The 17,059-nt window shown below is 44.8% G+C and overlaps 5 protein-coding genes across 5 annotated transcripts; 3 read left to right on the top strand and 2 right to left on the bottom strand.

Moving 5' to 3' along the window:
- Positions 1 to 122: 122 nt before the first annotated feature.
- Positions 123 to 1,249, bottom strand: I302_100146 (uncharacterized protein; the record flags this gene model as incomplete). The annotated part of the gene is made up of 6 exons (XM_065869030.1): positions 123 to 407; positions 468 to 552; positions 615 to 766; positions 826 to 895; positions 954 to 994; positions 1,067 to 1,249. 6 exons carry the CDS (start codon positions 1,247 to 1,249, stop codon positions 123 to 125), a joined length of 816 nt encoding a protein of 271 aa, XP_065725102.1.
- A 379-nt stretch (positions 1,250 to 1,628) lies between these two features.
- Positions 1,629 to 3,370, top strand: I302_100145 (uncharacterized protein; the record flags this gene model as incomplete). The annotated part of the gene is made up of 9 exons (XM_019190168.1): positions 1,629 to 1,708; positions 1,819 to 1,852; positions 1,907 to 1,945; positions 2,015 to 2,048; positions 2,193 to 2,265; positions 2,342 to 2,399; positions 2,473 to 2,602; positions 2,829 to 2,922; positions 3,133 to 3,370. The coding sequence occupies 9 exons, from the start codon at positions 1,629 to 1,631 to the stop codon at positions 3,368 to 3,370; spliced, it is 780 nt and encodes a 259-aa protein (XP_019046916.1).
- Positions 3,371 to 12,197: 8,827 nt separating this feature from the next.
- Positions 12,198 to 13,732, top strand: I302_100144 (uncharacterized protein; the record flags this gene model as incomplete). Its single annotated transcript, XM_019190167.1, has 4 exons — positions 12,198 to 12,794; positions 12,857 to 13,099; positions 13,157 to 13,350; positions 13,408 to 13,732. The coding sequence occupies 4 exons, from the start codon at positions 12,198 to 12,200 to the stop codon at positions 13,730 to 13,732; spliced, it is 1,359 nt and encodes a 452-aa protein (XP_019046915.1).
- Positions 13,733 to 13,998: 266 nt separating this feature from the next.
- On the bottom strand, positions 13,999 to 14,528 carry I302_100143 (uncharacterized protein; the record flags this gene model as incomplete). Its single annotated transcript, XM_065869029.1, has 4 exons — positions 13,999 to 14,030; positions 14,093 to 14,235; positions 14,295 to 14,326; positions 14,397 to 14,528. The coding sequence occupies 4 exons, from the start codon at positions 14,526 to 14,528 to the stop codon at positions 13,999 to 14,001; spliced, it is 339 nt and encodes a 112-aa protein (XP_065725101.1).
- A 619-nt stretch (positions 14,529 to 15,147) lies between these two features.
- On the top strand, positions 15,148 to 16,385 carry I302_100142 (uncharacterized protein; the record flags this gene model as incomplete). Its single annotated transcript, XM_019190166.1, has 11 exons — positions 15,148 to 15,162; positions 15,221 to 15,265; positions 15,327 to 15,354; positions 15,405 to 15,423; positions 15,482 to 15,492; positions 15,561 to 15,632; positions 15,693 to 15,763; positions 15,817 to 15,855; positions 15,915 to 15,966; positions 16,024 to 16,149; positions 16,228 to 16,385. The coding sequence occupies 11 exons, from the start codon at positions 15,148 to 15,150 to the stop codon at positions 16,383 to 16,385; spliced, it is 636 nt and encodes a 211-aa protein (XP_019046914.1).
- Positions 16,386 to 17,059: the final 674 nt, after the last annotated feature.

Below are 17,059 nucleotides of genomic sequence, written 5' to 3'. Positions count from 1 at the left end.
ATCCCCTTTGGTCGTCATAGTTTGTATGCCTAAGCGGCATTTGTAGATTCAGAGACGGTGTAAAGAGTTGAAGAAACGTAGAATATGATCAAAATATGCATTCTCCGATGTCAAATCATTACCTATACCGTACCGTATTCATTCCTGATCGGCCCCAGTGACTTGTCTGACCCAAAACACATCCACCAACTGCTCAAGCACTCGCCGAAGTCGTGTTTCTTATCCTCATGTGCAATGCTCGATGTGACATATTGGCGTATAGTCATTCCGTCGAGGGCGGGCAGGGAGGTCGGTGCATCTGCCAAGCACATATACTCGTAATTGATCCTGGACAGGAATAGGTCTCCACGATGATCATCTAGTATCGACCGAAGAACTGGTAAGAGGTAGAATGTTGCCTCTGGCCACTGATATCACATCAGCTTGGAAAAGTAGTCGAGGGTATGATTGTTGATAAGGGAACATACCATCTGGTCGATGGGCAATGGGTTCTCTTTGTCGACTATATCTTCCGCTGGTACATCAAACCATTGGGGTATCATCTCTTCCGTCCTAATCGTTGTATCAACTCGAAACTGTCTTATAAAGCAGATGCAGAGGTCGGATAGACCTACATGATGGGCTCGCCAGACCATGACACACAGGCGAAAAAGTGGATTGTGATAACGGACGACTTGCTATCAACGCTAAGGGATTGCGGGCGGCTACTGAAAAGGCAGCCTTTATAGTACAAGCCCTCATTCTCCGGTACGAGGCCTGATTCCTCCTACAACGATTCTGTTCACTCAGCCTTAAAAGTCCTCAACTCGTAGCAGAACGTCTCACCTCAAGCTCTCGAGCTGCACATCGGTGTATGCTTTCACCTTTTTCCACCTTGCCACCAAACCCATTATAGCTGAATGCTCTTGAATCAGTGAAGGCATATTCAGTCTGAGTTCTCAAACATTGCTCACAGATCAACGCCCATACCACGTCTTTTGAAACCTAACAAGACCTAAACGCGCAGGAATCAAGATCAGGAAACAGAGCATATATGTCATATATAAGTCGACAAGACCCAAGCTACCTTGTTCTTCACTCTATCAACAACGAATATCAAGGTATACTCTTGCTTCAGCCGTATCGTACCGATCTCATCCTGCTCGGGCCAGCCTGCAGCGGGAGAATGAGAAGCGAATGGACCGCGGATCAACTGATGGTTCTTGAACTCGTGCGGGATACCGACCGGTGTGGGGGATGAGACTGTCATTCCTATATCATCAAAAGCAGAAGAGATAATTGTCAGAACGTCCTATGGGTTCACGAAGGCTAATAAAAGACAGGTCAAATAGGTAACAGTATACCAATCGTGTTATGTGCATATCAAATTAAAGGTTCAGCAGATATCGTTGTGTTACGTAATACTCTTCGTTGTATAACGTCAACACCACCATATATGTACCCCGCACTATTGACTCTACTCAACTCGCTCGCTCACTTACTCGACAAGTCATTGTCATCTTCTTCTTACATATATCTTACATATATCTTACTTTCCAACTCATTCACATCTCTCTCTACGTATATATCAATCTTCGACCTCTTGTCCGTCTCCATCATACACACTCGCATCGTACAAGGCGCTCTCCATGGCAGACTTCTCCTATATCATTAACTCAGTGCCGCCTGTGACGAGAACGTTGCTGATCTCTACCGCAGCTATCACCTTGTGAGTGGGAGGTCTGCAGAAGATTACTCTAATCATGATCTCCTCCGCGTGCCCACCAGATTTGAGTACAGGAGCTGACTTTGAGATGTTCCTATTACCGCGCCTATCAGCCCATGTCTCCTTGGTATCGTCTCTCCAGCAACTGTACGAACGGTCTGTTTTCAACCTTGCTTCCCCAGCTGACGTAGTATATATTAGGTTGCTCTCATATGGCCCAAGATACTTGGTCGGTATGAGGTGAGTTCAGTTATTCTCAGTCACTTCATGCGATGTCTGATACATTGATTGTGACGCTCGAATGACCAGATCTGGCGACCTTTCTCTTCCTTCTTCTTTGGAGGTAAGTACGCAAACCGTCGTCCTCGATACCATGCCACCCTCTCAGTCATTCACAACAGATCGATATCCCTCGCAAATCATACCCGGCTCATCTAGCTTTCAATTTCCGGTGAAGGCCTCACAAAGTTAACGTACACTGCTATAGGATCGGGCTTCCCTCTCCTGTACGACTTCTTCCTGATCTACCGAAACTCGTCAGCCATGGAACGGGATGTATAGTGAGCTTCTCACAGGCTCTCAGCGCATTAGATGCCATGCATAGCACATAGCGATTGACCCTTGTTACCTTTTCAGTCTCAACAACACCGCCGAGTACGCATGGGTCCACTTGATGTTGGGACTATTCATCCTCGTACGTATCCTCTGAGGCCTCTATCATTCCACTTGATCCGGCGTAGTCATTGAGCTTAACAAGACTTCGCCAGACCTTCAACACCTTGATCGGGCTCCCATTCCTCTTCCGACCTCTTCTTCATGCGCAGACATACATATGGTGTCGGGCTAATCCCACACTGAAAGTCTCCATATTTGGTCTTTTGACAATACCGACTAGCCGTGAGTTGGTCAAACATCTTTGCTCATCTATATGTGGATGGCTGACGGTCTCTTTGTCCTGCCGAATGTCCTTCATCTTTGCTCTCGATCTTACTCTCTCTCGCATTCGTGTCGAATCCCCTATCCGTTCACTGGCACTCTACCGTTCATCGCTTGTCCTCCATCATCTGCGATCTTGTGACTTCCGTTGTTTCCCCCAACCTACCGACGAGACGAACATATACAGTGTACCCACCTGCCCTCATTGTGCTCGATTTGCTCACCGGTGGTCCCATGAAAGCGATGGGCGGTATCCTTGGTGTTGTATCAGGTCACCTCTGGTAAGTACCTCATGGAAACCAATCATTCGTAATCTCGTTTTCTCCCTTCATCACCCACCTGGTATATCGTTGCGATCTTTCGGAGCTCAGAATTCCTGTCTTGTTCCGCAATGCTGCAAAAAGGTGTCATCGATGTTCCGCATTCCGCTTTCCCTTGAAGTTGTTTGATTTACACCTATACATGATTCCGCTGACCTTGGTACCTGTTAGGTGGTTCATCTCCACATACGTCCCCCTGCATGCTCCAACACATCTACGACGACCGAATCCCCTTGCGCCCCCTGTCCGTTTCAGGCAACTTTTTCGCAACAATACCCCTAGTCGATCCGCCGGCTTCGGGTCATATACACCGGAAGCACGTACGACAGCCACAGCCACCAATGATCCTGCAGCCGCGGTACGACATCGATGGGGAGGCGGTCAGCGTCTCGGTGGATCGAGTTTATAACCTGAATAGCACGACCGAGATGATGGCTTGGCTTGGGATCATCTCGCGTCCAGGATATGCTGCTTCCCTTGGTTGGATAGCTAGTGCGATACAGCATCTCCATCATGCTCTCTTGGGCTTCACCTTTAGTAATTCGTCTGACGTATGCATGGTACGCATTACCAAGATATATATGCATATGCTACTGCTCATCATTGGTACACTACACAAGGCGAGACGCACTCATTCATTCCGACGACATCATATCGGCTGCATCAATAAGTCCAGGCCTGTTTTTTTGTTTTTTTTTTGGTTGTAAAAACCTGTAAGCGTTTATGTATTGGATCTCTTGAGCACTTGCTGATTCCTACACTGGAATGCCAAAATGGTCCTTTGATAGTAACACAACAATTTGTGTAATCAATGTTGAAATAAGTGCTCTATTTACCGGTTAATTAAGCCAGTGATCCCTTATCTATGACACCAAGTTAATGGCAGCCCTGTATATACAGTTATACTAGCTAAATTTCGTTTTTTATCTCTTTATCTTATTATCTCTTCTCTCTTTTACTCTTTGACTCAACATGCATTTCATTTCACTCAACAATCAAAACCTTGTTTGTACAGACCGAAACCTCCTTTGAGCAGCTCAGGGCTAAATCCCCTTTCTAAATTCGTCCTGAAGCAAGGAAGCTTCATTTCAGGACTGAGATAGACCTGCAGCTGTGAAGAGATCAACCACATTCATTACTTCCACACTTTCATCACATATGACTTTCACCCTCTTGATACTCCTTGTTGATGCCCTCACTGAGATGATCCTCCGTATTCCTTCCAACTGTCATCTGACACTTCATTCTGATTCCACTCAATCTCCCTGTCCCCAACTCTTCCTTAAATGTGTTCCATGAATTTGCTTTGGACTGATGGAATGCAAGTCAAGTACCTCATTCATATTGTATCATCCCATGTGTATCTCTGATAGGTGTTTCATCAAGCTCTTGCTCTTGTACTTGTCTGATGGTTGATTATCATTTTCCTTGCTCTCTCTTCCTCTTCCTCTCTTACTCTCTTTCCATATAGCACCTACATAATGATAAAGAGCACCTCATATCTCATCAATGACGTCTGATAATCAGACACGTTCATTATCCGTGTCATAGAAAGTACCAGAGGTTGACAGTGAAGGCATCTGAGGAGTAAGATTGAAAGCTTACATATGCTAAGGGAAGCCACCACCATCAGAACCAGTCTCAACTGTGATTGACAAGTCAACACAGTAATTCTGACATCTCTGTTCTGATTTGACACATTAGATGAGTCTGACAAGATGGACAACACTTCATGTCACACAGGGACAAAGACTATGTGTCACTTGTTCACCACCACCAACAACCTTGTCTGTTTAGCTGCTAACACAGTCCATACTCCTTGAGAACCACTTTGACATTTTCTGTCCTTGGGATCAACAGTCTTAATTTGGGATTTGACAGGTTAGCATCCAAAAATATGTTCTACTCTACCTGAACAATTCTTGTCATCTGTTAAACTTTGCTTTCACTTCTGTTCAAACCTCACCCTCAATGATTCTACTTCTTGTAAGGAATGTGAACCTTTGTGATCTGCAATCAACAACTTTGGTTGTCACTCATGAATGTTGATTGTGTGAATAATATTGCTAAATACCCTACTTGTCCAACCTCTGCTTTAGCTGCCCACGCCTGGAACTCTAAGGGTGGACAAGTTGCCGCTCTCATCCTTAACACTACGTGCACTGCCTTTGACGCTCACATCAACATTCCTGACAATCTTCCTCTTCCTAACAACGTGGCTACCTGCTCATAACTCCTGAATCTTTTAGGCTTTTGTTGTCCTCAAAATGACTAACAGTACCTCTGATGCTGGACCTACTTTTGTCCAGAACAGACAATCCATCAACAACAAGTTACATGAACTCAGTAACAAACATACCATGTCTCTTAATTCTATCAACGGTTCGGTTAATGAACGAGTGAATAATATGGTTTGGAGATCCTGCTTGAGGTAAACATAGACATAACGGATATCTTCAGGACTGCATTTGTCAGACAAAAACATGCATAGTGATTAAGGATATGCGCTCAATGCATCTATATCATGTATAGCGTATAGCGCTATGAAGCAAAAGAACAAAAAGAGACACAAAGGTGATAGTCAACTATAAGATAAGTACAAGAGTAATAGTTTGACGCGTCAAAAGCCGGACGTATAAGTGGCAATCGATAGCTCATTTATTCCGTCACATGGAGAATCTTGGAACACTCCTAGTGAAGGAACAGATGATTGATTGCCTCTTCATCTTGCATAATCCCGCTTATGTAGTATCTCCAATTGATGAGACCTCAAGCTTTTATCCATGTACTATCTTATGGGCAACTATCATCTTTATTCTTTCTGTTCTTCTCGCTCTACTTCCATATGGCTTTACATAAATGATACGGATGCATCTTAGATACTCCATCACTCAGAACACTCTTGGGAATTAGAGCTGGTGGCTATTGCAGAGAAATACTAGGCAGGCTCATTCTAAGACTTCTGCTTTGCCCAATTTGTGCCATCTGCTCAAATAGAACCTCTGATTAAAGAATCATCTTATTTTAGCCAATATCCAAGCTGCTGTCTCTGCAAAAGCTATCAAGAGTATCATTACATCTGCCAACAAAGCCCCTGGTCATGCTCACAAGACTTCAGTCAGCTCACAATACTGTGGATGCTGATGTAGTCGTGCAAACAAAGCTAGGGATGGTGGTAGCGGTCAAGCGCGTGTGTCAAACATGGTTGGACTTGATGAAGTGTCAATTGTATCAACTGGCTCAAATTGTCGGAATATGTGCTCTATTTACCGGTTAATTAAGCCGGTCATCCCTTGTTTATGATACCCAGTTGATGGCAACTCTGTAGATACAGTTATCCTAGCTAAATTTCATTTTAAGCTCTTTATCCTTTGTCTTTATCTCTTTTCTCCTTTATTCTCATACTCAACATGCAATTATATGACTCGACTATCCTGCTGCTTCCAATGACATGGTTGTTCCAAATGTCAAAATATCATATATCACTACACCAATTGTCAAACATGTCAAAATTGGCACTGCTGACGGAATAAACAATTTATTGCCACATTCATGTTGTACAATCTCACTGATATCTACAGCAGTTGACACATCAAATTTTTACTCCTGCACTTTTTCTACAGTTGACTATCATCTCTGTTTGTCTCTTGCTATTCTTTCTTCTTGTTTGTAGCGCTCTACATATAGAGATGTGACTCATTTACCTTGTCAAAGGGAAGAACTGCAAAGGAACATTGTTGACAATTGAATTCAAGATAAGTAGAAGAGTTGAACTCTGATGAGTCAGCTGCCAAGATTGTGAGGGGGATTGTACAGACAGAATGTGGCAATAGATCATGTTGTGTGTGGATTCAATGTGTGTATTGACGAAGTATATGAGATGCATCTATATTATGTATAGCGCTATGAAAAGAAGCAAGAAGAGAAAGAGATGAAGGTCAACTATAAGGGTGAAAATCTGACAAGGCACATGCCTGAATACAAGCATGAGTATACAATATGAAAATGGCAATCAATCAGTTGTTCCGTCATGTATGCCTCTGTTTTGCCAGTTTTGAAGTCCAGTACCCCATCAAGATATAAATATCACAGAGATGTTTTCTTGGCTTTGATCTAAGTTTCATCAGCATGAACAAGGTCACCAAGGATGACAAAAGAGCTATCAGAGCCTTGTCCCAAAGCACAACCAGGCACGCTGATTCCCATTTGGGACTGCAAGACTGCAAACACTTACAAGCTTGGGCGGCAGATGTCAAAGTGTTACCCCCAGACTTGCAAAGGTGAGTGCAAAAGATGACAGGTTGGTATATCTGTAAGGCTTAAGCAGACTAGGGAAGGAGTTCTAATCATAGCCAATCCCAATCCAAAGCATTGATTGAGAGAAAAGAGGAGGAGGAAATCAGATACAAAGCTATATACAAAAAAAATTGACTAGGGGCAGCTAAATCCTACAAAAGTTGAGATAAAAATGTCACTCAGAGATGGCAGGGTAAATTGATGGTGGCAAGGTAGCTATTGTGATGGAAAGATAATCTGATATTTTGATCCTTGGGAGGAAAAAAGGTCATGAGTTTATAAACTTTTCAGCCTTATAGATAGAGCTTTCAGGATCCTGTTTGGGACTAGGTTATATTTAGATACCTTCCTGTGGTATTCTTCCATTGATATGCCCAATGTCTGATGATCAAAATTAGCTTATCCCATCTATTGTCTCTTATATAATTTTCCCTCTGGCAAGGTCCAATGCATTGGGCCTCGCTTCACCCCTTGTTGTTCTGCAGCAGTCAACACCAGGCTGTTAAGCCTTATCATACACTTTTTTCGGTAAAACAACCAGTCCCTGTGAAAATCATATAAATGCTCTGGTTTGTAACAGATGTTTCTTCCCTAACATCAGCAATATAGCAAATGTCACAATCACTCAAAGCCTTCCACAGTTCCAAGTCTTGCACTATTGTTAGCAACCACCATAACTTGGTGTTGTGATTGCATCTGGTAAATCTGCTCAATCCATCCAGACTTGAATATCCTTTTGTTGTCAACCATGACAAAGTATATGAGATGCATCTATGTTGTATAGCGCTATATACAAGAAGAAAAGAAGAGAAAGAGATCAAGATGATACTCGACTATAAGATCAGTACAAGAGTAAAAGTTTGACGTGTCAAATGCCGGAGATATAAGCAGGATCATACAATATGAATGTGGCGATAGATCACTTATTCCGTCAAACCAGTCCTCAAGTATCACAAGGTACACCTTCTCATCTATGACTCAAGCTAGTTTTGGAGATACTAATCAATCAAGTTTGGCTTTGGAAGACCAGATTCGCCATTAACAAAGACCCTTTGGGCCTCTCTGACATCTTGTAAAATTATTTATCATTCATCTCATTGTGTTCGGTCGTTATGAACCTGTCCCTGGAAAGCCTTCAAATAGTAACCACCAGAGACAGAATGGAGAGTGATTGTTTAAACTAGCTTGAATTCCAAATGACAAAGTTTAACTTGTATTACTGGTGGAGTGGTTGACAACACAAAGATTTACAAGCCTGGAAGGATCAGGCGGACTTACCAGATGAGATGACAAAACCAAGTTATGGTAATTCATCCTTAGTAGTGAGACACTTGGAGTTGTTGAAGGCTTTGATTAATTGTAACAATTGCAATATTTTTGATCCTTGGGGAAGGATCAACATCACTACAAACAAGGGGCTTTATATACCTTTCAAGGGGCTGTGCAGAATACAAGAATCGTGCGTATGGCGATGCAAAACGTGAAGCATTTGCCATTTGGGGCAACGCCAGACAAGAAACTCTAATGGCCACAAATAAATAAATAACAATAAGGTAATTTGGATTGGATCATAACACAGGTTTTGGCAGGCATTGGGGTCAAGGAGGTACCAAAGTAGCACCTGCAAGGTGAGATCTCTCTTATACACCAGGGTCATAAGGTGAGTATATATATTTAATCGGTGAATCATGTAACTGCATGTCATGTCAAGAGTGAAGAGGGAACAAATGAAGAGATAGATGCAAATTTGAATTGACTGATAATGTCTTCACAAGGTTCCCTCAAGTGGGTATCATATATAAGATATCACCAGCATGATTGATTGGACAATAAAGTGCTTATGCCAACACTAACATCACCTACCTTGACCCTCAAAGTTTTAGCACTCCTCCTGACATCCTGAAACTCAGGTCAGAGAACACCATAGGATGCCATAAAATACAAATTCAAGCAATTGGACCATAAATACAGGTCAATGCCAATTTTGAGTGCTGATGTGACCTCAGGTCATCCAGGGAAAGATTTTGAAAAATTCACCCTATGGTGTTCTCGGTGATTACGTAATACCTGTTTCTCCAGATACTTGCTTTCTTAACATCTCTTTCGTCGAATTGGTCTCTTCTGATCTGTCGCTGCAGGTGCATACTTGCATGCACGGCATACGACATATGCGGGGGTTCTCGGACCGAGCCTCCATACAGTAATCGTTTGTATCTGTCGATCGACGCGACAGACATGTCGATTATCTATCGACGAACTCCTGGTTCCCACGTTCTCGATGTCTGATTCAGCGACTTTGGGCATGTGTAAAGCATTCTTGGTCACCATGCGGAGTGGTGAGCGACATCGCTGGAACCCAACGTGGACACTGGTTTGCTCATTGGCATGCCTACCATTGCTCGAGACATATACCCCTGTACGCTGGGCTGGGTCCGAGTCCTCTGTCTGACCAGAACCGACAGCTCACAATCAAGACACTGCCTTTCAAGAACGCTTCGCAAATCCGTACTATTTCATCTGTCAGAGCAACAGCGTTCTGCTGAGAAAGCGAGTTTCTTTTTAAAGTGTGGGGCGATTGGCGCAAATCGCTGCTTGCTGGAGATGGCGTCTCGCAAGCCAAGCGTGCTTGAGAGTCTTCCAGAGTACACGGGACAGTCATTTGTTGTCACTGGTGGTTGAACCACCCGGAGGTCATCGACGGACATCGGTGGGGGAAATGAGCAAGGAGCATTGAATATAGCTCTCGTACTCGTCGTAGAGACATGCAGCCCTCCCGGAATGAGGTCACGACGAGCAGTGGAGTCGAGGCGTGTATAGCACAACGAAATACCAAACGTGGTTAATGCCTTTTCAGTCTGGGGTAGCTAAATATTGTTGCCGTCGATTTGAATGACAACGGTTCAGGTTTGAGAAGAAATGTGATGTGAAGTTTAAGCGGCAGCTGAAAGTCTTGGAGACGAGAGATTTGTGAAGGAAACTGCTGGGATAACTGATATGAATGAGATAGTTGTGTGTGGTACAGCGTGGTTGGGGGACACATCGTAAGTCGTCAACGTACACGGTGGTAGGGGCCGTTCACCGTGTTGTTGCTGGTGGAGCGAAATCCCATCGTCAATCTTGCGAAGTGGGAATAGAGGTTCCGAGAATGGCGATGATTGGGCGACGTAAATCGAGGACGAGACAACAATTCCCGACATTAGGCGGGGATGCGCGGTGAGAAGAACTCTGTTCCAGGATCCCCATTGATTGAACTTTGGCTTCACACCAAGTATCAACGTGTCTAGTATATTTCGTTCATACCTCTTTGACATAGCTCTGTTTGAACCGAAGAGGTGAATCACTGTGACCAGGCATCGGTCCAGTGTCCATCATAGTCGGTCCGGAGCCAATATTCGGGTTGTCGACCATTTGATGGTACGATTGGCAGGACGTATTTGAAATTTATATCGATGACCTGCGCGAGCTCGGTCTGCGAAGTGTCAGCTGATCTCAATCACCTTTCGTCCACGTAGGGATAGATGCGATGTCAGCTATCATAGACATGCTCAATCCATCTAATCAGAGCAAAGAATAGAAGGTGAACGAGTCGAATTGAATCAGATTGAGTGAGGTGGCATTCGATGAAACGTGGGTAGGTGATTCCTCTGCAGAGAGCAGGCAGTGACAAGGTAGGTCATGGTGAGTACGAGCACAAAGATACTAGTAGGATCAGCCATGAACGAGATGAGATAACCACAAGAACAAACACCAAACACGTGGCCATGATTTATTATGTAATTCGTGTGGTGGTCGTCACCGTTGTATTATGTAATCAGGAAGAACAAGAATAACAACGCGTGTTCCTGTTGTCCCTTGTCCCCTTTGTGTTCCGTTCCAGAATGAAAAGATGGAAAAGCATTCACCTCACCCACCCTGCGTAATTATTTGTTTTTGTTTGTCACACTTCACACACTCTCATCGCTTACTGTTTTAGCGTGTTTTACATACTAAAATAACATACCACAACATACCACGGTGATTTCCCTGCGCTATCTATCTATATACCTGTCTATTATGCTGTGCTGAGTTGTGCTGCCTCGTTCCATGTCACTTTGTCTTTTTACTTTTGTCACTCTTACAACGACGACATGTTGACATTCTCTTGGCTCGCAGTCAGTCACACAACATCGACCATCTTACTTACCCTTTTGAATCCCTTATCCTTTCTTCCCTCATTGTTCACCCGCATGAGTCGTGTGATTGTGTGCACTGACCCTGTTTCATGATTACAGCAGTATAGTATAATGCTGTATCCAGGTGATTGTGTTGTGTTATGTTAGTGACGCATTGATCGTTTGTTATTATCATTATTATTCTAGATTGTGTGTGTGTATGTGTGCACTGATCACTCACTCGTGTTGGATTTCTCCTTGTTCTCATTGTTCTCTTGTCTCCCTCTTGTTTCTTGTTTCTCTCTCATTGCATGCTGACACTAACACGTTGATCAATCATTCTCATTCTCATTTCCATTCTCATCATCACAATCGTTCATTCCATTTTCTCATTCTTTGCATCTTTCTCTCTGTCTCTCTCTCTACTCTCACGACATTCCACTCGCATCAGTATTTTATTTCGCTCGCTACCAACGCTCATTCAACCAATACAACGATCATCATCAACGATCAGATCAACCAACGTCCTTTCAACGAAACCCCACTACGGCAGGTCCACCCATAACCATTTACTCCTGAATAAACTCGAGTGCTTGGATATCCAACATAACATACACACCATTCCCATCATATCATCGATCATTGGACATATAGACAAGTCTTGCTTCTCCCTTTCTATCACCATCCAACACCATACCTTGAATTGATTTCACAAGTCTATTCTTCTTCTCCTACCCTTCACTGTCTTTACGTATATACATCAATAACGAACATATCAAGACATCAGAAATGAAGTTTCAAGTCCTCGCTTTCACCGCCGCTACCCTTCTTGGCCTATGCTCCTCGGTCGCTGCCAACGTAGACGTTCGACAATCTCGAGGTGACCACGGTGCTGCCTCTCTCGAGGCCCGTGCTTACTACCTCAAAGCTCGTCAATCAGCAGAGGAGTTTGCCAACAACAATGCGACAACGGTCGACCCAACTACCATTGAGGACTGTGAGGAAGATGTCGGTGATGACAGTGCTGTCATTTCCGATCCTTCTGTCCTTGCCACTCTAAACTCCACTACATCCGCTGGAAACACTACTGCTGTCGCTGCGGACGAAGACTGCGAGGAAGATGAGTATGAAGAAGTGGAGGAGTATGAAGATGAAGATGACACCACCTCTACTACCATCACGGACGAAGAGAATGATGAAGACTTGCCATATTGTGACGAGCTTGAAGGTGAAGAGGAAGACGACACCGATGGATCCTCTGCCGATTCTACCGCTGTCTCTTCTTCTGCTACACCTTCTATTACGCCTTCCCAAATCGGTGCTGTCCAAGCTGCCGCTGCTCCGTCTGCCAGTGCCTCCAACGACGATGATGCGTCATGTGGTGGAGTGAGTCTGGTCATCCCATTATCCGATGAGCATCCACTGACGCTGACACTATTGTGCTTTAGGTTACCACTGTCTACGTTACTGTGACCGCCGGTAGCGATGCCGCTGCTACGCAGCCTGCATCTAATGCTGGTTCCGCTCAAGGTGCCGCTTCCATCACCAATGTCGCTGCTGTTGCCGACCCGACCTCATCTGCCGTCTCACCAGCTGCTATATCAACCTCATCATCGTCTCCTGTTTCCGCTGCCCCTGCGACTGAAGATAATGACGAGGAAGACTTTGACGATGAGGATGATGAAGAATACGTGAGTGAACATCACTGACTCGCTTGGTACACGCTAAAGCTGGAACAATTCAAACAGGAGGACTGCGAGGAGGAAGACGGCGATGAAGCGATTGTTTCAATCACTCCCACTTCCACCGCTGCTTCAGTCCCCGTCTCTGCCACTAGTGTACCAACCAACAATGCTAGCGCCGGTAATAGCACCGTCACCCCCGAAGATGATGAGGAATGCGAGGAAGAGGACGAAGAAGACTCAGCAGTCACCTCATCAACGTGAGTCACGCTATGTTTGAAGGCACGACTGCAGGCTGACGTTTTCCTCGCTATCAGTCTGACCTCGGTCGAGTCTGCTCCCACAGAATCGATTGTTGCCAACGCTACTACTGCCACAAGTGACGTTGCGACATCTTCCACGGATTCTGTCTCTGCCACTGTCACCGCTACCGAAAGTGTGTCCGAGTCCACCGACATCGCCGCTTCCACCGCATCTTCCACTGAGGAGGCTCCGGCGACTGCCACCGAACCCGCGAGTGAAACAGTTTCCGAAGAAGGTGATGCTACATCATCGTCAACTGCTGAAGGGGTTACCGTCACCGCTGAGGACGCTACAAGCACCGAAACCCCAGTTGGCAAGAGACGGATCTCATTCTGGTAATCATAGAAGATAAGTCAAGACGCTTAACATTCCGATACCCTTCATCTGGACAATATCCCATTTTCATTGTTATTCCCCCTCGCTGTATATACACCGTAGTCTGGTACGATGCGCTAGTCGCTCTCGATAGGTTGCTGGATTAACGAGCATAGATTGCAGTGATCCACATGCATTAATGGATTGATATTATGGTACATGGCTGCATGAAGCATTTACAAGATTGGTATCATCTGGTTACAAAGACTCTCAAGCGTTGTGCTTTACACCTACCCACAAGTAGCTCGGCAGCCGTCGACAGCTGGTTTACGGAGATGTCAGCGTGGTCGGTATCCTCATCACACAAGAAAAGGTAGGACTCACTGCCGCCACCTCTGAGATCACCCATTGACATGAAACCACCTCCCCCACCATTACCTCTACCTCCTCCGTTTCCCCCTCCCCCTCCCCCTCCCCCTCCCCCTCCTCTTCCGCCCCCTCCCCCCCTCCTCCTCCTCCTCCACCCCCTCCAGGTTTACCAGGACCGTAATTGCTATTATTCGACTTGCTTGGTGGTCGGACGGACGGATCTTTCCACGAAGCGGGGTTGACGAAGGGCTGAGATAGAAGTAAGCGGTCAGAATCCATTGCTGTGTATATGACAACAGTTCATGTCCATCCCACTTACACTGATAAGAGTCTCCACGAAGAGATAGAGAAGGGTTCCGAAATTGGTGACTTGACTGGTGAGTCTGCTGGTCAAAGGTTGAGAACCAATGGTACCGGACGAGGAGATATAGGTGGGTTTTGCGCTTGACATGGCGATATACCAATCAATAGTATTGTAGAGACGAGGATGGATTGATTGATACTGGGTTGTAATGTATATGTGTATGGATGTATGGATGTATAAATGTATGAATGATATGAATGATATGATTAGGTGGTGGCAAAGAAAGGAAAGGAATGGGAAATGACTGTCATAACTAGAGTGATAGTAAGCGGAGCAAACTCAGGCGAAATATCAATAACAACAAACATAAACCCCTTCATCTTCTCATCTGACCACCTACAGCTACCATCTCATCTCATCCATCTCATCTTATCTTCAGACATCATATCGGGATCAGAGAGAGGATCATCACAAGCGAGCACCCATCCATATTGACCTTTTATCATCGACATCCAAGGTCCTCCCTCCTCGATTGCATTCATCTTTCAACGATACTAGTAAAAGGCACATATCCGCACGGGCAGACTTCTCTTCATCTGTTGCATCTTTCATCATTACATCTTCATATCTTCATCTCGAAAATCCTTGCCTCTGATATATCGTCCACTTGTCTCCGGCATATGCATCGACATAACGAAGATCCGTCTCAGCAGTGATACTTGATTACTCGTAGCTCGTTCGTCACATCGATAGATCTTACAGGGTGATGGTGGGGAAGCCGGTGAGTCATCTGAATTGGTCCTGATGCAACCTGATGTAGCTGATGTTCGTGATCTTAGCTTTCTAGGAAGCTGGTTGTGTTAGGGGACGGTGCTTGTGGAAAGGTGAGTCATTTGTTCCTACATTGTGAGATATAACGTCGCTGAGCATGTTCCGCCTCCCCAGACATCGCTGCTCACCGTCTTTACCAAAGGTAAGTGGGAGGAGCTATCAAAAATCGATAGGAGCTAACCCATCCATCAGGCTACTTCCCCACGACATAGTGAGTTTACTCGATGTTTCTGTTATGCGCTCCTGCTAACCAAGGGGTTTCGACATAGTGAGCCAACAGGTCAGTTTCCTCTGTCAATTATCCCTGCTCCCGAAGCTCATGTCAGCTGACCACTCTCGATCATGCAGTCTTTGAAAATTATGTGGAGATGATGCAAGTGGACGAACAGACAGTAGAGTTGAGTCTTTGGGATACCGCAGGTAGGTTGCCTCGAGAGCATAATAGAGGCTGGCTTGTTGTTGACCAGAATGATCCCTTAGGTCAGGAAGACTTTGATCGTCTACGATCCCTATCCTACGCCGATACACATGTTGTCATGGTTTGCTTTTCGGTAGGTCCTTGCTTGTCTATTCCTGTGTATATGATGCTCACGCAATGTGCTAGGTGGACTCCCCAGTATCACTGGAGAATACAGAATCGAAGGTCAGACCTTTACTTTAGCCAAGCTCACACTCAGTTCGACTTGCTGACTCTGTGTCTAGTGGATACATGAAGTGAATGAATTCTGTCCGGGGGTCAAGATCATACTAGTTGGTGAGTTAATTTTACAATGTTATCGTCATGACGATGCTGATGTTTCACACAACAAAGCTCTGAAATGTGATTTGCGAGAAGATCCAGATATCAAGGAGAAGCTGGCTAAACGGTCTTTGCATCCCGTCACATACGACGAGGGTTTATCAGTAGCGAGGGCAATAAGGGCCAGTCGATATCTCGGTACGTCAAAGAATGCAAGGATGAGGTCTTGTCTGGAACCTCGGATAGTAATGTTGCTGCAGCTGACCTGCTCTTCAGAATGCTCTGCAAAGCACAACCGAGGAGTGCAGGAAGCGATATACGAAGCAGCCCGTGTATCAATAGGCAGTCGTCCCAAGGGCGGTGGGGGAAGCGGTGGGTCAGGTGGTAAAATACGAGCGAGTGGATGGAGAGAAGGACGTTGTGTGATACTTTAGAAACTTTGACCAGATACCAGTAATGCTACTCCCCATATAATATCGAATGATTTTCCTCATGGTCTGGGTCAACGACCGCACCCTTGTATATATGCCCATGTAAATAGTAACATATCACGTATTGATATCACACTTGGACAGTTCTGGTGTCAGTAGTGTGCACTTGTCTGTGCAGTGTATGGATTGTATTGTTTGTTGTTTACTGGAACTGATTAAAAGATATCAGATTGATCCGATTATTACGGTATACAGTCCAAGTATCAGTAGTAGTAAGTAGTGTATAAATAGCCTTTCAAACTTACCTCTCACTCAGTCTCATTGTATATATCATACCCATCATCTTCACATCTCTATACTCTTCTTCATAAATATAATCTATTTGACAACAACAACACTGCTCTCGGCCGCAAACGATTCTCTGTATACTGTATAAATGTTTAGAAGCATAGAACCCTAAAAGTGTCAGGTTATCTTCACATTGCTAAACGACCTAGTGAGTGCTGCTCTTGGACTGTCATCCTGATCCCTGGCTGCTGCGACTGCGTACAGGATTCGCTGCTGGAAAAACAGTCGGGTCAAACTGTGCGTCGTGCGGTCTGCTTGAATGTGCTCATCTACCTGCAAAGCACAAGAACGCTGCGGTCCAAGGACTGCAGAAGGATGTGTTATAAGAA

The sequence above is a fragment of the Kwoniella bestiolae genome, chromosome 1, assembly GCF_000512585.2.
Source record: "Kwoniella bestiolae CBS 10118 chromosome 1, complete sequence".
Taxonomy (NCBI): Eukaryota; Fungi; Basidiomycota; class Tremellomycetes; order Tremellales; family Cryptococcaceae; genus Kwoniella; species Kwoniella bestiolae.
This window is presented reverse-complemented; position numbering and strand designations above follow the sequence as displayed.